Source organism: Lichenostomus cassidix, chromosome 1, assembly GCF_008360975.1.
Source record: "Lichenostomus cassidix isolate B80296 chromosome 1, HeHo_3.0, whole genome shotgun sequence".
Taxonomy (NCBI): Eukaryota; Metazoa; Chordata; class Aves; order Passeriformes; family Meliphagidae; genus Lichenostomus; species Lichenostomus cassidix.
The window spans coordinates 61,604,516-61,625,961 of record NC_139479.1 but is presented as its reverse complement, the minus strand read 5'-3'; the positions used below and the strand labels follow the sequence as shown (position 1 = coordinate 61,625,961).

At 39.8% G+C, this 21,446-nt stretch overlaps 1 protein-coding gene across 1 annotated transcript in view; it reads right to left on the bottom strand.

Moving 5' to 3' along the window:
* Window positions 1-19,562, bottom strand: part of RB1 (RB transcriptional corepressor 1) — a 71,171-nt gene extending 51,609 nt beyond the window's left edge. Inside the window, exons 1-9 of the mRNA XM_085059902.1 lie at window positions 19,352-19,562; window positions 19,053-19,170; window positions 9,004-9,116; window positions 6,842-6,976; window positions 5,892-5,930; window positions 5,080-5,147; window positions 3,489-3,599; window positions 1,200-1,348; window positions 385-462 (exon numbers count right to left, since the gene is read on the bottom strand). Of these exons, the coding sequence (XP_084916028.1) occupies window positions 385-462; window positions 1,200-1,348; window positions 3,489-3,599; window positions 5,080-5,147; window positions 5,892-5,930; window positions 6,842-6,976; window positions 9,004-9,116; window positions 19,053-19,170; window positions 19,352-19,440 (900 nt within the window). The 5' untranslated portion in view covers window positions 19,441-19,562. The remainder of the gene's footprint in view (window positions 1-384; window positions 463-1,199; window positions 1,349-3,488; window positions 3,600-5,079; window positions 5,148-5,891; window positions 5,931-6,841; window positions 6,977-9,003; window positions 9,117-19,052; window positions 19,171-19,351) is intronic.
* Window positions 19,563-21,446: the final 1,884 nt, after the last annotated feature.

Here is a 21,446-nt window from a genome sequence, read left to right as displayed (position 1 = left end):
AAGGACTCGTCTCCCTGTGCAGTGGCAGGAACATGTGATGAACTGACTACCATCTCCTGGCACTGCTGATGGGGAGGAGGTACAGCCTGGGAAGGAGGGAGGGGTGAGGAGAAGATGTTTTTAACTATTTTTTCTTTACTTCTCATTATCCTGCTCTGATTTTGTTGGCAAGAAATTCAATAAACATCCCCAAGTTGAGTCTGTTTTGCCAGTGACTGTATTTGGTGAGTGATCTCTCTCCCATCATTTTCTAAACTCATGAAACTTCTGTTCTATTTTCTCTCCCCAGTACCCTTGCAGAGGGAAGTGATGGAGTGGCTTTGGTGGGTGTCTGGCACCCAGATGGGGTCTACCCACCAAAACATCCTAAATTCCTCCACTTACCTCAGGAAGTCCATTTGAAGCTACAATACCAGCAGAATTCAAGAAAGGAATGAAGCTTGTGAAATACACATTTTTGACCTTAAATAAATAAAAAGTAATATTAGCAAGGTAGAGAGTCAGCCATACATGCATTGCTTTTGCATCTTTAAATCAAGAAACTGAGACATTTTTGTAATGCACTGTGATTTGTTTTCAATAAAGCAAGAATGAAACTTGTAATATATCCAAAACACAGTGATATGTAAAGCATGCAAATACAATTCTTTGCTGGAATATTAAGTGATTAAACTGGAAAAGAGCTGCAGTCTTTCCAGCCCTCTCACATTTCTGCTTCCATCATCCATCTGGATATTCAAAAATCAGTCCTTTTTACACAGAAATAGATTTATCAGCAGAGGAAAAGGCAAATGGGGTCTTTTAATGTCTCCCACAGAAGCAATGAGCTTTTTGCATACATTTTCTCATCATGGAATGAAGCTGTGAAACCCCATCAAAGCAGCCCTGTATCCACATGCTACATGCTGTGATCAGCCTGTAACTTCATATTGTATTCTTCACAATTCAGTTTCCCTGGCAAAATTATCACCCATACCAAAGTGCTTATTTTGGGTGTTTTTTGTTTGGTTTTATTTTTAAACTACTGATAAGAGAAACTATAGCATGGTAGAATACCTTCACACCTGAAGGTAACTACTTGACAGAACAGTTAAGCTGGCAGAAATGCTGACATTTGAAAAAAAGACCATTTAAATAAATACATATTCCAGATGGAGTCTAGCAGCAAGATCTATCAGACTTTAAAGCACAGGCATTACCTCCTCTAAGTTACAATCATGCTCTTTACAAAGGATTTCGATAATTTTTGTATCAGTATCAAGCTGCTTTGCAGTACGTGAACTCCTGTTCTGACCTCTTCTTGGGGTGCGAGCTGAACCATTTACAGTCACTGCAGAGACAGAAGACTCTGGAAAGATATTCAGGACCATCACAAGGTTAGAGGCATCTTAAGAAAGAAGAAACATAAGTTATTAAATCTAGAAGATTCTATTTCTTATATACTTTTTCAGATCTTCCCTTTAAATAGATTTTCCTTTTCATCTGTCCAGGCTAGCTAAGAAAACTCTGCAGAAAATATACCCAAAAAGAAAGTAATTTTTAAATTCCTGTATCACTATTTGGACTTTTTAAGAAGCTACTCTACACAGAACATAACAGCACCTTCTGCAAGTAGCTTTAAATGAGCATCTGTTTTGCACAGCTAGGAAAGCCTTATCTTTTGACAGATGAGTAACTCTTTTCTCCATTTTTACAAAAGTATAAAACAAGAAGCTGAAGGACAATAAATCAATGCAGGATTTAAGTGCTGGTGGGAGCCTGGAATATGGTCCTGGTGGGAATTCCTCCTTTCCACAAATACCCCCAGACACACAAGCAGAAACAAACAAATACCTTGAAGAAAGAATCAAAAAGCATTAATACAAGGGAGGTAAAAATATTTCATTTTGTTAAACTCAAAACAGATGTCTTCAATGGCTGAAATATGTGAATCATATTAATAACATACATTAATATGATTAAATACTGTTGGTTTAAACCTGACACTCTAATCAGCATGCTGTTCTCACAGGTAACTTCATTTGTATTTGACAACTGTTCTGAGAAACTCTGACAAACTACACTGTTGGGGTGGTTGCATCTTAATCCCCCCACCCTTAGATCATAAAGCCTGACATCATTTTGCACAACACAAAGCCTCTTGGTCACAAGGGTCTGAACAATACATTGTGTTATTTTCTCAAAGAAAACAGCAGAGCTGTTTGACAGCTCATACACAGCTTCACATTAGACACCCAATGTTTTGCACTTAGGACAGTGATACCCATATCTGTCATTTAGTCTCAAGTGGCAGCATCTTTTTTTTAAGATATGATGTTTCTAATAATGAGCTCCTATTCTGCAGAGTATCACTACAAGAAAATAAATCAGTGTGAACAAAGAATCCCAAAACAGATGGTGTCAATTCAGTGGGTTTTTGAAAGGATCTGCTTTAAAACATCTGAAACAATGCTTACCCTAAGTCCATCCTTTCCCACCCTTTACTCACACTCACATTAGAATAAAAGTAAGGTTATTTGCTCTTACCTGCAACAAATAATTACTAGGTCAGATAAGTATCCTCCAAAACATGGAATTCAAAGACTATAGCAGTGAATACCTTATCTACTATGACATTATAACCTAAGTGGGTGTTTATTTGCCAAAGAAAGAAATAAAGCAAATAGATTTAGACTAAAAATACTAGGGCTGAATCTTAACCCAGCAGAGGATAAACTAATTAGTATAAAAAAAAATAAATTGTGAGTCACATCCTGTGGCTCCAAATATGTCCACGTACCAATTCCACAGCTTGCTGAAGAAAATAGTTAACTCAATAAGAATTCCATCTTTGAAAGTTGCTACAAACATTTACTTTCTTCACCTTTTCAATGAGGTTTTCCAAGTTTTAGGTATAAAAACTTAATGGATAAAAGCTTACTGCTGAATAGACGTTTTTATGGAGAAGACTCATATTTTTACGTAAAATAGTGATACTTGCAATAATGAACAGGATATAATGAAAGCAAACCTGTCTGCATTTTACCTCTACTATTATTTTGAGCAGCTATCCACTGTACATTTGTTTTAAATATCTGTATAGTCCAGTATCTTGTACATTTCTGCTGTTGTCATACTGTTATGCATCAATGAAATTGGAGTCATAGCACCACCTTTTCCTTTTGGAACAAGACAAACCTAAATAAGAGTTCTCAGTTATAATCTATCCAGAACCTAAATTCTTCTACCAAATTAAATCTGCTGTTTTAACGAGTCCCTAAACAACTTGTATGGGCAGAGGACATAGCAAAACTTATATTAAATACACCACCACATTCAGGTAGTTGAATTCAAGTTCACTATCATCTACATTGAACTAAAACAGGAAAATACGCATTTTAATAAACCTAAGAAGTTTTTTATTGTGTTAATTATGAATGTTAGCATGACTAATAGAAACTTAATAAATTTACTTTCTACTTCAATGAACAAAAAACTAAAATTCTTACTGTATGGTTCCTTGAGCATAGCAGGAGGTGACAGTTTGATAAAATAATCTAAAACACACAGCAACAACTGGAAAGAAATCACCAGGTCATCTTCTACTTGCAACACTTTACCTGCAAATATTTAAAAGGGTAAAGAAAACCTTTTTGACATGTTTGACTTAATTTTAGAAGTAATTTTGAAAAACAAATATTTAGAAGTTCACATAGTAAAACACTACCACTAGAATTCAGAAAGCACCATACAGGATGCCAGTGTTCTTTAAAGGATATTGATTCTAAAAATCATGACTCTTAAGAAGTTTATGGCTTTAGCATACACACAAATAAAATTACTGTGCACAAAATCCTGTCCTCAGTGCTCAGTCTTGATTTCTTTTTAATTTTATTGCAAAGGAATTACCTCTTACTTCTGTGTAATTCCTCCCTGTTTTCTTTTTTGTGATCTTATACGAGCTTTTTGAAAGCTGCCAAATATCCAGAAAGTAGGTACTGCTAGTATACAGTGAAGAGAAATTCAAAACATGCTATCACCCTGTATGCTCAGCCGATCAAATTTATACAAAATTAATTAAAAGTCCCACAAGTAGTAGCATGAAGAGCACTTTTAAAGCTGCATTATTCCAGTTTTCCTCAATTATGATTCATATGCCAGAGAAGATCTACAGAGCCATTGCAAGACAGCCTGCATGGCCACAAAAATTTAGAAAGTTGATAGTGATTTTGAACAGCTACAGATCACTACTTGTGCTCTACTTACACATGCAATTTTTGTGTTTATTTTCCATCAGAAGTAGCAAGCATCACCCAGGGTCTTCTGAAGTTCTAACTATTTTCTAGTAAATTTTAGCTTTCTTTGGTCTCAAGAAAAGGCAGGCTAAAAATACTGTGGTGGGTTTTGCTTTATGTTTATCCTTGGGGAATTCTAGAGAAAAAGCTCCACAAAACTCAGCTGATCCAAGTCCAATTTTGGTATCAGAGATGTGTACACTTCACAGAGATGTGTACACTTCACTGACAACACACACCTGGAGTAAGTAGCACTTAAGAAATATGATTCATTCCTTTTAGTAGGAGAAGTACAACGAGTCAGGACACCATGGACTATTATAAGTGTTTCATCACTCAACATTAACTGTAACTTACACCTTTTCAAGAAAGATTTGTACCATTCAAAGGACATGCTGCCAGGGACTTACTATAATACCTTATTATTGATTTTTTTCCATTTAAATTATATATATTTATAATATATACAAGCCTATTTTTAAAAATCTGCCAGTCTTTTAAAATAATTATCTACTATTAAAATGCTGGCATTCTACAAAGCACCTCAGAATATACTTAAATACAGAATTACAACCTTTAGAAAGTTTAAATACCTAGGTTTATATACAGAGTATATCAGTGAAAAGAACAGCCAAACTGCATAAAAAGAAATACTAGTGAATAGTTACAAAAACCAGGCAATCAAAACATTCTGGGTCTGTACAAAGCTTATGTGTAATAATGATACTAGTCTCACGTTGGACATGTAAAACAAACTCACTTCTAAACTATTCATCAAAATTACTGTGTTTTAATCAAAACTCACCTTTTGCCAGCAAAAAAGTAATCCAGTAATTTTTTAGGACTAATACAGAACTGAGTTCAGCAGAAATCCTAGGGAAACAAAAATACTTTGCATTGCTAGCTCTGTAATGATTTACAATGTTTGAAAACATGGTTCAGTCTATGGAACTACTTAACAACATGCAACATTTCCCATTTAGTTAAGTTTACCAAAACTCTCTTTCTATTCCCTTTGTAATTATGATTACACATTTGAAAAACTTAAGTCCCTGTAAAGCCATTCAAAGATCAGGAAATATCTGTATCATCCTCAGAAAAGAAAGTGAATGTAGACAATTCACAGAACTGCTACGAGCTGTTTTCTCTTGTGCCTTTGACTAATTCCCTACTCTCCAGCTACAGCATGGACTCAAGCTCATTTGGGAGTTGCTAAGGCATCTTTTAGTACACTCATTTGTTGCTGTGATTAGGAAGCTCACTCTCCATCCAAATGTTCACTTCCACCATGCTGAGACATATGCCTTTGGGTGGCAATACTTCATGGAGGAGATATATATATGTACATACTTATTTATATTATATATATATGCTTATATATAGTTTATATATGTAATTTCTATTTACTTATACAGAAATATTATATATTATACAAAAACATACTTTTACATAATATATATAACATGTAATTTCATTAAAATTCAAAGTCTACACTAAATCTAAAGTAAACACATGATATACTACGACTTAGGTCAGTCCTGAAGGGTTAAAAGACAAAAATGCCATCATGTTTTACATCTTATCTTGACAAACAATTTAGAAAAAAATCAAACTTACTCACTACTAGGTTGTTCCAGATAAATAAGGCCACAAGTCCTAGAAAATCAAAATAAATTCTTATTTTCAAACATGCGTCTGCAAGCAAACTATGCAATATCTTTGACTTCAATGTAGTTAAAAAATACACCAGTTCACAAAACGTTTTTGTAACTTATTTAAAAAAAAGCTGACTCAAAGAACAGATGGACAACAAATCAACTATGGCCCTGCCAAGCCTGAAATAATGTTGTTGTTTGCATATTTATGTCAAAGCTTAGACTGCAAAACACTTTCAATTTGGTACAATAAAATTGCTTTCTTCCAGAAAGACAAGATTTGTACATACATTGTAACTCAGTCGTTTGTACAACACAGCTAAGTGTGCTACAGCCGCACAAAACACTCTATAAAAGGGCATTTTAAGATCTTTAGTATTTCTTCAGTGTCACTGCAAGCCTTGTGTTGTAATTTTGCTTCCAAATCATTCAAGGTATATATAATTACAAGAAAAAATTCAGTTTAGGCAAAAACAAAATAGGATATATATGCCTTCCTTCTATAAACTGCCAAAGGGTGATCTCCTACCCTCTTCAAAGGGGATATTTGAGGGATATTTGAGAGTCTGCTGTGATTTGGAAGGCAAAATGTTAAGTACAAAAAAAAATTCGAATAGTAAACCAATCCTCTTTATATCTGTAAAAAGCTTGGAAGTGAGTAGCAATCACTTGTTATGCTACTCTTACTACTATTTGTACTGCAACAAGGGGATTGTTTAACAAATCATTGTGATAGTTATGGAGTGAAATGTAAGAGGTGTTTATTTAATGCCTGTAAACAGCTCAGTTTCACTGTTCTGCAAATATTAGCACACAGAGTCTAAATAGGATCCTATAATACACAGTTTGAAAAATTCAAATACTTAAATGTTGACAAAGAAATCAATTTCAAAATGAAAAAACATACACTACCTTTCAAACTTGTGGTATAGTGCAAATAATACATCATATTTCTTTTTCAGCCTTGATACAGTGCTATCAACTTTAGTGCTTACAGTATCCATGTTAACATCCACCTCTTTCAGAAACTGAAAAAATGTGCATACACTGAAAAAAGAAAAAAAATAAAAGATGACACGTTATCATAACTCTGAGAACAAGTATGAGCTGTGAAATAGCTCTTAAAAAGCAGAAAATAAAAACACATTTTCATTAAAACCCATTGCCTCACTTCACTAGACTCCAGCATGTTCTTACTACTCCCACCAGTGACTGAGACTTTGCCTTGGGAAACTACTTGTTTACCTTGAGCCCCACCTTTTCATTTTCCAGACACAGGAATACTGTTCAACTAGGCACCAGAGGTATCTCACGATACAGGCTCTACTACCGGAGGAAAATTTTCTTGCCTAGCACAGATATTATCTTTGGAAGTCAGAATTTGCTAACTAGACACACCTTTGTTCTTGCTCTGCAGGTAATACCACAAATATCCAACAAACACTTCTCAACTCTCCTGCTCTGCTTTAGAAATGCTCCTACTATTCTAAGAACATGAACCTTGGCTCCATCCATGCTAAAGAAAGACCTAGGAATGAAATCCGAGATGAAGGCATGGAATTATACGGAATCTCAAGTCTTTCAACAGGTATTGAGGCAAGCACATCTCCACCCTTTGGAAATATTATTACACAGGGGATCAAAGTTCTCCCTACTCACCCATGTAATGTTATGGCCAGCAAGGAAGCATTTTGTTATGTTCATAACTAAAATGAGCAGATTGCTAAAAATTAAAGAGGAGGAAGCTATCAAATACATTCAACTATTTTAGCTGTATCAAATTATTTTGAATCTTTATCAGAATATAATATTCTGAGAGACTTTCTGATCTTTGTCAGATTAAAGAAGCAAGATACAAAACCAGTCAGATACAAAACCAGAAGCTCATTTAAGAACTCTTTTATCATGGAATAAAAGATCTTTTCAGTAAATCTGTAGGCTCTAGAGGATAAGATGACTAGTAGAAATCTCTTCCAGTTTGGCCTTACAGCTGACAAAAAGCCCAGGGCTAACAAGCAATTGAGTATTGCGAAAATCACGATCAGCAGTTAACAGCTTACTCTTGGAAACCCTAAGGGAAAAAGCCTCTCAGTTTTCAGCACAAGTTGGTCTGTGGAACTTGGATGGAACATGCTGAATGTCGCTGCACAAATGCAATTGGCTTTCAGCCACATGGTTCCAAAGCAATCAACACTGAAGAGATTGAGTCAAAACATTGGCCCTGACACTACTCTGAAAGATGATGCAAGGTAAAAGGGGACATGGAGGAGTCTAATCATAACAGATGACTTCAAGGAAAAGGATATTCTGGCCCAAGCACAAGGTTATTGCCAGGACTTAGCCTCCTGCCCTAGAGCATCGAGAGGCTCTGCTCCTGTGTATGCTTCCATAGTTAATAGGCAGATGGCACTGGAATTCTTTCCTTAGATGAATCCAAAACAAGGTACACCTATTGCTGTTGCCACTTAAATTTACCTCAAAAGCAGACACTATAATCTTAACTTCTGTATTATGAACTTAGTTAATATACAATATAACAATATAATAGTAACACTCCCCTATCAAAAAGCGTGTATGAAAGTACAAAGTTTAGACTGGCATTAGAATGTTTGAAAAAGTTTGCCAGCATGCTGGCAAATTATTTGAAGAGTAACATTTCCTTTCCCCACTTCTTCATTTAGCCTCAGTCTAATGTTGGGAAAAAGGTTTTACGGAAAATCTTCATAGAGGGAAAGAAAGAAATGTTTTAAGTGCAATTTTCACCAACCTAAACTGACGAATACTTTAGAATAAGCAAGAACAACAATGAACTGAGTGATACAGCCAAAGCCAACCACAGATGAATCAAACAAGTATCACTGCTCCCTCAATTAAAAAATGATAGCAAGACCTTTAGTTTATCAATACATTCAGAATTTACATAACCTTCAAAAGAATTTACGTAACCTTGTAAAATTAACTAGTCTGATATGCATAAAGCTTCACTGTGCTTTAAAAACAGTCTCTTTATAATGGGCAGATGAAAATGTTGACGAGTTAGTCACTGAAATCTAAATTCACATACTTAAACTCACCTTATGTTTATACTTTTCAGAAGCTCAGTGAAAGTAAATGTCACTTCATCCAGATCAATTGCTACAATAAAGATACATACTCCCCATGTTTCCTTTTTCTTTTTGTTACAAGCCTTTCAGAAAAAAAGAGAGGAAACAGTTTTTATTATTCAGTGAAAATGGATAATGCATGGCAAGCCTTAACTTGTCCAAACATGATTAGAAGTGGTTAAACAAAACATCATCAAACAAACATTTGACTATGATAGCCAATTATCTGGCAATGGAAAACCATTCCAGGTTTTACAAAACAGGTGGAAAGACCAAGGACTTCAACTCTTATTTCTACAACACAGTATCAATTTTACCCATATAATTCAGCAAAGCTTCAAAAAACAAGTTTTGGTTCCATGGAGCATTTATGCAAAGCAGAAGCCATGATTTTTTTTTCCCCTCTAAGTAACCATATTTCACCATAACAAGACACTGAAGGTTAAGGAATAAGAAGCCAAGCCATTAAAAAAAAAAAAAAAAAATTAAAATCTTTACAATGACAGGCAATAAACACTGATAACTGAGTACAGCTGTGTCAGCCACTCATCACTGCTGAACCACAAACCCATCTCTGCTTAGCAAAGCGTGACAGTAACAAACCCTTCCAGCCATTTTCCTACCATACATCTACATCTACGGTCTGCCTTCTGCTACTCAGAAGGTGCAAGTTATAACCAATCATCCTTCACCAAAAGAAGCCAACCCACAATGACAGACATGGCATCCACATGGATTGGAACCCTTGATGATGGTTTACAAGCCACTCACTTGGAGCCAGACAGGCATCACTTAAGATTCCAATACCCTTCCACCAAAACAGCATCTCAGTGGAAAACCTATGAAGAACAATGATTTGTAGAGGCATGGAAAAGAAAAACCCTAAGCAGGTATACCCCAGATTTTGGAAACAAAGCTATTTTGAAGACCAAACTAGATGTGGATGCAGCCCTGCAAGACTATAGAAACAGCAAACTTGTAACATACTTTCTGGACATCCAGCATCCTTGTAAATAAAACTACATCACCACCCAAGCCCAGGGCAAAGGAGCAGGATCTGAGCACATCTCTCAGCAGCTCTAGGTCAGACATGACATCTGTTGGAGGAAAGAGCTGAAACACAGCACCAGAAGTGAATGGGAACACTGAATTCCTGCTCTTCCACACTGCTTCATTTTAGACCACTCCCTGGCCTACTTTTTTACCCTTTCCCTGATCACTCCACCTAGTTGCCTCCTAGACAACACCAGTGAGAGTTGCAGTGGGCTGCTCACTCTAGAAGATGCTCCCCAAAGGCAACAGGAGTAAAACTGCACCAGACCCAGCTCACTCCATCTTATGTGGTCTTCCAAACCTACTCAGAAATCCTCTGCACCCTCAGCACCCATTCATGTCCTTGCTAGTCAGCAGCGTAACTGTGGCCAATAACCTGCTGTGCTCATAAATGATATAATTTCAATAACAGTGCCAACAACGACATATAATTTTTTTGCAATTGTTCTGTGTCTTTCTTGGGAATAGTGTTTATACATCAGGGAAGACTGGCTTGGGGTCTTCTCCAAAGAAAAAAAAGTTTCACTGGCTTGTGCAATTGTTAAGAGTTACTGAGCAGGCTGGAATGCTAAAGTAACCAGTCACCCTCAACAACGGGGTAACTTACAATTAACTACAATTATTTAATTATCACTACTTTCTTCCTGCACTCCTATTTGAGTGTTTCTACAAATCACGACTCCTTGCACAAAAGAAAATTATTTTGAAATAAGCTATTAACAGACTGAGATTAATTTATTGATATATAAAGGGATGTAAAAAATTTTTAAGGTTAAGGCTAGCTAGTGAACTACCAAGAAGGATAACTACTCACTGGCTCAGCACACCACTGCCCCTGGAGTCAGCTGACCTTGTTTGATACGTAAGTTCCCTTCACTTCACGCTCCTGCAAACTCAGACCACAGTGTTGTCCTGTAAATACAATACCTTGTAGGGCAGGACGACTGAGTGCTACCAAGGGCTGAAATCCTGGTTTGCTGCCTGTCCAAACAAGCCTAACTTTCCTGGGCAGCCCAGCTCAGCTCTGGGAAGATGAATGCTAGAAGGCTATAGCAATGGTTTATTTGACAGGAGTGAGGTCTGGTTTTGCAAGAATGACCTTTTAACTCCTTGTCCAGTATGGTTTGGGGTAACAACTCATTTGTTTCTACCATTAATCAAGAAGGCAGTAACAGAGGCAGCCTAGCAATGCTCAGGATTCAAACCAGCGAGTCAAACTCCAGTATCAGGGCTACTCCCACACCCATCACTGATGGTACAAGATGCTTTGGACACCTTCTGCTCAACACAAGATGTTGTATGACTGCTGGCCTAACAAGAAAAATTACACACAGCCCAAGATAGATTATGGGCTGGAGGGCTTTTTCTAGTAGCAAAGAAAAGGTGAGCAGCACCTTAGCACACCTGCCTTATAACATAGCTGAGGGAGGAAGGATAGGGAAATGTGGAAGAACACCAGACTGGGATTATCCCACCAGCTACTGCTGGTTAAAACAACCAAAGACACTGGTAAACAGCAGTTTTCCCAGAAAAAAAAAGGTATCTGCTATAGCCACGTATGAAGATTTCAGTGACTGTAAATCACTCCATAAGTATTGTTGTGGTTTAACCCCAGCTGGCAACTAAGTACCACAAAGCTGCTTGCTCACTTCCCAACCCTGCAGTGGGGAGGAGAATCAGAAACCAACCCTTATGGGTTGAGGAAAGAACACTTTAATAACTGGAACAAAATAAAATGCAACAATAATAACAACAACAACATTAATAATAATTGCAATAGAAATGAAAGATAGAGAGAGGCACAAAACCCAACAGAAACAAGTGATGCTCAGTACATTTGTTCATCACACACTGACCACTGCCCAGTCCATCCCTGAGCAGCAATCAGCAGCTCCCAGCCAAGCTCCAGCAGTTTATACACTGGGCATGATGTTTTATGGTATTGAATATCCCTTTGGCCACTTCAGAACACCTGTCCTGGCCATGTTCCTTCCAGATTCTTGTGCACATGCCCACTGGCAGAGCATGAGAACCTGAAAGTCCTTGACTTAGAGCAAGCACTACTTAGTAGCAACTAAAACACCAGTACTACCAACATTCTCATATTAAATCTAAAACACAGCATTATACCAGCTACTGGGAACAAAATTAGCTCTATTCCAGCTGAAGCCAGAACAAATATAAACATCATCTAGTGGGAGAAGGGGAGAAGAGATAAAGAGATGTCTTCCTGGCAAGTCACACTCAGAAGTACTCTCCTCTTCACACTCCTTCCCTCCCAAAGTTCACTTCTTTCCTACACAAATGAGTTAAAGCTGACTGCTGAACAAAAACATAGCAGCATCACTCCTTCCAACTATTTTGCTTTATTTACAGCCAAAATGGATGATTCATCTCAGATGGACTTGAATGCATGGGAATGAAATGAAGACAAATTCATAGCCATAAATTAATTTCTGAGGGTTTTCTTCTCCACCAATCAGACTCAAGATCTTTGTTGATACGCCACCACTACAGAAAATGGGCAGGACAAAAAGCTCAACATCTGCCTTTGGCTGTCCTTCATTAAGATGACTTCCAGTGACCTTAATTAAACTCACCATGAAGCAAAGCTTACCTACCAATCACTAGCCCAAAGATTATTTAACACCTCATAGTCTACACAGATTTCCTTCTCTTTTTATCATCTTTTATTTAGGATTCCAAGGAACCAATGCTGTAACTTTGGGCAATATAGATCAGTTCTGTTGAATCAATTTAGTTTTCTGTAAGAAAAGATCTAAAACTCATGTAAATTCTTTCAAAATATTTATTTCTCATTCTAGACTTACTAGTACTAGAATTTGACCTGGTTCTTAGCAATTGAGTAGTTTACTTAAACTTTGTGAAAACAACCTAGAGAAGTCATGGGCTTAAAACACTCATCCAGTACCTACTATTGTGAAATGGGATTCCTGCCTCTCTTCTTTCCAGATGTGGCTGCAAGGTGTTAAAGGCACTAACAGAAATAACTTCTGTTCTCTGCCTCAAGAGGTTCTCCAGTGCTAAACCAGTTCCTAGGAGGAAACAGTCACAGGAAGTCTCAGCTCGAGTATGGAGTTAGAGATGTTTACTCTTCTGCCAGCACTGATAACTATTTTGGTGACAGCCTACAAAAGTGATCCAGGAATAGAAACTTCAAATGAAGTTGTATAAAAGAAGGTCAAGAGAAACGTACACGAGAAACATGCAAACACAGATGGGTATTTGAATCAAATGGGATAGAGGATGTCTCACTGTAAATACCAAGCACCTGATTTTTGAAGAGGAAGATGTAGAACTTGGCTTACTGAAATCTCAGCTACTACTTTCCCATCAATATAGAGAACTAGCTTGATGGTACAAGAAACATTCACAGATATTTGTTGGAGTGAGTCCAAAGGAGGCTATGGGGATGATCAGAGGGCTGGAGCACCTCTCCTATGAAGACAGGCTGGGAGTTGAGGTTGTTTAGCCTGGAGAAGAGGAGGCTTCAGGGAGATCTTACAACACCTTCCAGTGCCTAAAGAGGGCTGTAAGAGAGGTGGAGAAAGACTTTTGACAAAGGCATATAGCGATAGGACAAGGGGGAACGGATTTAAACTGAAAGAGGGCAGGTTTAGATTAGATATTAAGAAGAAATTCTTTACTGTGAGGCTGGTGAGACAAAGGTACAAATGGCCCAGAAAGGATACCCCATCCCTGACACTGTCCAAGGCCAGACTGGATGGGGCTTTGAGCAAACTGGTCTAGTGGAAGGCATCCCTGCCCATGGCAAGGGGGTTGGAATGAAGTGACCTTTAAAGGCCCCTTCCAACCCAAACCATTCTGATTCTACATGTCTGTGATTATACTGGGTAGAAAATGACTGGAGAATAGACTCAAGAAACACTCACAATAGAAAATTGTTCAGAATAAAAACCTTCAGGAAAAATATCCCAGAAAAAAAAAATTCTGATAGTGCCCATTATACTCACTACCTACATATAAGATGTTCTGAGTAAAGACAGTTAGATCCTCCATTTTCCAGCAATACCAGTTTTAAATTTTCTGTTGAATATTGTCTGGGATGGAATATTATTATTAATGTCAACAGACTAGAACAAATTCAAATATAACACAAGCTAAAAGTAATGAAGTCAATGGAAAGTACTGAACTGGTGAAAACAGTTCATCTAATATGCAAAATTCCCACTACACTTTTCCATGTAGCAGGACTGGAGGAGACATCAGTCTTTCCCCAGGATAGGCAGAAGATGAGTTAAAAAGAAGCTCTATTCCAATCCCCCAAGCTTTTAAAGTGCAAGGGCACATACAAGCAATGCATCTGCTGCTTAGATAACTGACTATCATCAGCAAGAGGCCACAGTGATGATTTGTTTGTTTTGGGACTTTCAGTAGCTCTTTGTTTTTTAATAACAGAGGATCCTAAAATACCTGTGATTTTGCTCATCCACCCAAAGCTTCAGTGGATTCAGGTTCAGTTCAGCTGCAGTTCTATAATTTAACAACAAAGTCTAGACAGAAAACACTTTATTAGCTAACATGTGTTTCATGCTTTTGCTAAAAGCAAGAGATCTCTGTGTCTTTTAACATGACGATGAGGTGGCTTACCAATTAAAATGTCTCTTTTTAATAAGAAACCACAACCAGAAGATTAAATTTAATTGAAATTGATTTAATTTAAATGTGAAATTTTATGGACTGGGGACACTTGGCCTGCTGAAAAACAACTCTTTGGTCCATATAGACCAGCCTTCCATACCTAAGAAGTCATTATCTCATTTCTCAACTTAAGCTACAGTTTACCTTGTACGTTTTCTTCACTAAGAAAGTAGTCCAACTCTTGCACAAATCAAGTGCTTTGCAGCATCTGCATAACAGGGTAAGTCACTGGTTGGACAGAACTTCAGAATGTAAGATAAGTAATTAGAAACAAGAAAAAATGCCTAAAATGTCTTCAGATGCTAGAGACTTTCTAAGGGAACAGAAAAGGCAGCACTAATACAGTCAAATGAGTATAGACTAGGCTGGTCCAGAATTTTACACCACTGGCTTGAACTATAACACAAACAAATTAGTACAGTACTTGGGGGAAAAAATACATGGGCAAAGAAAGCTAAACTAGGAAAAGCTAACTATGCAGATCTTTCACCATGACAATTTTTTAATAGCGGGTTAGACAATTACTTGATAAAAATGGCTCAGGAATTCCTGAGTGTGAACAGCTGAGCTGCAGCAGGAGAACAGTGAGCCACGTTTCCCAAACAGTGCTATGAACAGCCAACAAAAAAATGGAGCTCCTACCCACACACCATGTATTACGGCCAACTAAGCTGATGAGCTTGAAACACACCAGACCCTATGCCATAAGGTCCTTGGCAGACTCCAATTTCTATCAGTTTCCTAAATTACTTCAATTCTCTTTGCAGAAGTTTGGTTTCAATTTAGTCACTGTCATCTGTTCTTCACATGGGTTCTTTCCAATATATTCAGCAACAATTTGCTCCAGCTTTTTTCCTCTGCTTTTATCACCCCATATTCTACTTCAGATTCTCATTTTGTTGTTCTCTACCAAAACAAACAGTAGAAGAATACAACAAACTCCCTGAGCTTTTTCATAACAATATCAGTATGGCTTCCTGGACTACTTCTAATATCTCTTACACCAACAATAACATTGTGCTCACCAAAGTACATTAGTAATTCCAATAAATCTATTCACACCATCTAGAATTTACAGACACTATTGGTTCATAATACAGATTTCAGGAGAGTTACAAAAAAACTAAGAGTACAAGAGAAGCAAGTACCAGAGCCAGCTGTTAAGCCAACAACAATCAGTGTGTAACAGTTTTGAAATTAAGACAGTAAAACTACAACTCTAAAACATTCTATTTACCTAGGTAGCTTGGTTTGGTAAAGAAGAGAAATGACAGAGAAGACAAAAATATTTGTATGACACTAATGCAAAAACTGTCTTAACAGGAAGCTTGTGTGGGAGTTCACCAGTATCAAAAGAATTCAAAAAGAAAGTATCTTTCTGATCACACATCAGACACCTTCCTTCACCCCATACACCAAGAGCACTGATTCAGTACAACATCTCTGGAACCAGAGTTTGGGGCTCTAAGAGATTTTGAGTTACCATTTTATTGTAGAAGAGTGTCATTAAACTCTGGCCATCACAGAGGAAAGCTTTAAGGTTTTCCCACTACGAAGGAAAACACCATCATATTTAACAGACAGCTGTAGTGCTTTTGAGCAATCCCTCTCTGCAGATGTAGTTCTTTTAACTACAGGTCAGGCACATTTTCCAGAAAGGTTGTGTTACCATCTCTCTCTTGTCACCTTTCTCCTTCTCCAGGCCTCTCAAAGAGGTTCAGCTGTTTCAAGGACTCAAGGCCCAGCTGCAATAGGGTGCAGCTGTATACACTTGATTCACACACTGCAGAAACAGATAAGCTGAGAGCACTGCAAGGAAAGCTACAGTGCACAGAAAGTGCAAGAGAAGAAAGCTGAAATTTCAGAGAGAAGTATCATCACTAGTAGCTCAAATGCTCAAAAGGAAAAATACCAGTGTGGAAAGGTGTGACATCCCAAAGGGAAAAAAGCAGTAGCTCCAGCAGGCATTCGTTCCAGGGAGCAGCAGATAAGTTCTCTCCTCCTGGTTGATGCCTGCCTGGCCAGTAAAGTGTCTCACTGAAGCACTGGCACATTCTAGCAATTTTTGGTATATGCCTGCCAAAATAATCACTTTATACTTTTAGGCTGCATGTACCTGTTTTGCAGAGTCCCTGCACATGCACCCTAAGTGACTCCCAAAGGACAATACTACAAGATGTTTTCACTTCCAGTCACTAAATATTCATTGAGCAAAGATACAGCAGATGTTCAGACTACATCCAAACCACATCTGCACCCTGAATATCTGCCAGTCACCACAGTACCTAAGGTCTGGGCCACGCTGCTTCCTAGTTAGCACTACAAGTGCCCTTCACATCCTGAAAAATTTGGCAGGCACAATTCTAGTATCAACCACAAAGAACAAGGCCAGTGTGCCAAGAAAGGTAAGGTTTCAGGTCTTTGTACTTTGTAAAGGCTTGAGAGGGGGATTCTTAGATACTACCTCTATTTCCATCAATGGCCTGATGATTTAAGGTTCCTCAAGTCAAACCAACTATATTGTTAAACAGAAGTGTTCTGGTAAATATTTGTCTTGACTGGTGGCCTGCTGTTTCCCTCTTTGCTTGAGAACAGAAAGCTACTACACAGCTTCTGTTCCAGGTCAGAACTGAACACACAAGTACTGAACCCCACTGATTAAAACACAAGCAGTTGGTGCTTCCAGGACAAACCCTGGAACCGCCTCTCCAACCTAGTAACTTTACCAGAGAAGAGAAAGAGCAACCTCGTCCTGAATCCCTGCATCTTGAACTAGAGAGCCACCCTGAGAAGCCAGGCTCACCATGGAAACAGACTGACTTGGGAAAAGAAGCAGCAATTAGCCAGGCAGTTAATTCGCTTGACTTCAGAGTCAGGTGAAGCCTGCTCTCAGCTAGAAGTAACAACTCCAGTGCCTTCCAGATCCCCATGGAAGCACACACTTGCCAGCTTCCTCATTTCAACACCCTGCAGATACATCTGCAAGTTTGAGGAAAAGACCTTGGATTGAAACACAATATAATGTAGATTCTTTTTTGAGTACATTGAAAGGCTCTCAGGGATCAGTTTTAATTGCAAGGCAACAGATATTAGCTATATATCATAATGAAGGTCTGGCTCTGAATAGGTAAAGAAAGCAATCTTCAGATGCTGGAAGGTTTCAAACACCGTGTATCTGATCTGGCCACGGCTAGGTAATCATCAGTGAAAACAAAACTTTACCTGTAAATGAAATTTGCAGAATTATAATGAAACCTGCCTTGTTTTTCTTCAGTCAAGGAAACTGGCTACTCCTGTTTTCATTCATATAGGGGAACTCGACTATGCGTTTAGGTAAATGCTTCCCATGAACATCCATGGCCAGAAATTGTATCTGTTACTGAAAGAGCTGTGCACTGTGTCCCTCCCATGCTATTATTACACTGTGATATGAATGCATCAAGAGCTGGTATATCCACACTGCAGCTCAAAAAGCACACAGACAACAAACAAGTAGCGACAGCATGGCTGTGGCAGGTCACCTCAAGCTGCAGAAGGGCAAGCAGAAGTCACAACAAGTACATAAATGCAAGTCCACACAGTGGGAATAATACCCCAGCTAGATATTATAAAACTACATCTGGACTCTATAACAATACAACATGATTTAGTTGTATTATAGCTCTTGTCTGAGTCAGCTTATTGACACAGCAATCATACTGAGGAGAAGAAAAAGCAAAAATCAAGAAAGGGCCTAACATTTTATTAATCTGTTTACACATGCCCAATGACTAACTTTGAACGGAAATGCCTCAATGATAAGCACAGTTAACATTATGCAACAGAAAAAAAGAAGTGTAACATACAGACATTCCTGTCTTTGCAATAGTCTTCTCCATACCCTTTCTGCAGCCTCATGAAAGAGGCAGAGGGAAAACAATACACAGAAACACACAATGAGATGACCTGTACAAAGCTGACTAAGACATACTTGAAATAACTTGCAGTTCGAAGAATTAGCTGATCACATGGTGCTGTTTTCTACTGTCATTTGTCAGTAATCTAGAAGGATTCAGGTACCTTTATTACAAAACATAAAAGGGCAAGCTACAGAAGCCAGTTCACACGGACACGAACACGGCAACATCCAACTTCAGTCTATTTCGTTCGAAAAAAGCTCTTTCCCACTGTATGAGCTTAGCCTGGGGGACACTGGGCCGCCGCCGCAAGTTAGGGCTCGGTGTTTGAGCTGGGGAACGGGACAGACACCAGCACAGAGCGATGTGCCAGCAGCAGGTACTCACCAGAGCTCCATCCGCTGCCGACAAGCTCTCGTACGTCTTCCACGCTTTCTCCCTCACACTCTCCGACACCTTCAGCGCATCGCAGAGCACGACGAAGTCCGCTTCGCCGATCTCGAGCCTAGGAAAAGCATCGCACATCGCCAGCGGGGACAGCGGACCGCGAGGCGACCGGGCAACCCACAGCACCCGCAGCGGAGCCGCCCCAGGGTGACAGCACCGCGCAGCCCGGACCCGCGGGCACGGAGAGCCCCGGGGCGGCCCGCCCGCCCCCAGCCCGCTCCCGGCCCGGCGGCGCTTACCGGGGGGCGGCGGGCGGCGCGGAGCCGCCGTCGGGGCTGGAGCGCTGCGTCCTGGCGGCGCCCGCCCTGCGCGGGGGCTTGGGCGGCATGGCGGGAGCGGCTGCCGGCAGCGCCCGGCACTGACGAGGGGCCGCCGGCTCCGGCTCCCGCTCCCGGCCCCCGCCCGCCGCCCGAACCGCGGGAAAACGGCGTCACCGACACCCTCCGTCACTTCCGCGCCGGGGGCCGGGCACGGGGCGGGGCTGAGGGCGCGGGCGGATGGCCTCACGGAGCCTCCCGGAGCCTCACAGAGACTCGCATAGCCTCGCAGAGCCTCACAGAGCCTCGGCCGCCACAGGGACGGCAGCTCGCCCCGGCTGGCTCTTCGGGTGCTCAGCAAGCCCCGGCAGCCCGTACAGCTTGTCCGTGAGGCGGGAAGACGCTCAGACCTGTGTATACGGATAACTACGCAGGGCAGAGCAGGGCAGGAATTGCAGATCCTTAGTGACCACTGGTTCAACCAGACCAAGTGCCGGGTCCTGCACTTTGGCCACAAAAACCCCAGGCAGCGCTGCAGGCTGGTCACAGAGTGGCTGGGAAGTGGCCAAGGGGAAAAGGACCTGGGGGTGATGGTCAGCAGCAGCTGAACATGAGCCAGAGTGGCCAAGAAGGCCAGTGACATCCGGGCCTGGTCAGCAATAGTGTGGCCAGCAGGACCAGGGCAGTACTGTCTCCCTGTACTTGGCACTGGTGGAGTCCCATCTCGAGTCCTGTGTCCAGTTCTTAGCTACAATAAAGTCCAAATTAGGGCAACGGTGGTGGGGAAGGTCTGTAGCAGAAGTCCTGTGCAGAGCATCTGAGGGAGCTGGGTGTGTTTGACCTGGGAGAAGGAGGCTCAGGGGAGACTTCACTGCTCTCTACCACTCCCTGAGCAAAGGCTGTAGTGAGGGGGGGTTGGCATCTTCTCATAGGTTACAAGTGACAGGACAAGAGGACATGGCCTCAAACTGCACCAGGGGAGGTTTAGGTTGGATATCAAGAGGAATTTCATCATGGGAAGAGTTGTTAAACACTGGAATGGGCTGCCCCATGGGCACTGGTGAAGTCACCATCACAGGAGGTGTTCAAGAAACAACCAGACATGGTGGCGTTTGGTGCCATAGTTGACAAGGTGGCGACCAGTCAAAGGTTGGACTCGATCTCAGAGGTCTTTTCTGATCTAAATAATTCAGTGATTTGGTGATCTTTCAATCTGACCTTCATCCAAGTCCTTATTGAAATTTACTTTAACACTGTGCAGTAAAATCACACGTATTATAAGAAGTTCAGGCTGTGGGCATCTCCTGGATTTTGAGGCAATGAGATTGAAATCCCCAGAGCCCTGATTCAAAGATCTTAAAAATCTGCTTTGTTTTCTGCATACTCACATTTAGAAGACCAATCTCTGCTGCAAACAAGCACATTTATTTTCAGATTTATATGACAACTTCAAAGAAAAGGAAAAATATTTGTATGTAAGGATTCTTGCTACATTTGTATGTAAAGATTCTTATTTATCATTTGCCTGTAAAGCAACTACTTTTAATGAGATTGCTGTCAAAACTCTGGATTTAAGAAAAACCCAAATAAAAATCAACATGAGCATTACTATATTATATAATTAAAATTCACTAGTATTTCTACATTCATACATTTTAGTAATTTGTTCAGGCTTTTCCTTTATATTCATTAACTTAAAACAGGAGAACAGTCTGGCTTTCTGCATTATGATTAGAATTAAACCAATTACAGAAAGGTGAATACAGAACGAATCGAAGTAGATCAACTCCAAATTAAATGTTTGAGTTGTAGACTGTTGTGGGATTTAGACATTCCTTATTATGATTCTAGTAAAACTGTGGCAATAACTTTACCCTGCTTCTCAGCACATTTAAATACTTCTTGCATTCAGATGATACCAGATGCTGTGGAAGGTCTGGCGTTTAGGACTGTCTGTCATCTACAGCTGAACCGCAAACAAGCAGACAGATCTACCAGCTTGGAAAAGTAAGCTAAACTCCTAAACCACAGCTGACTCCATTGCCTTGTCCTCACAACCGGCTTTAAGAGAACAAAA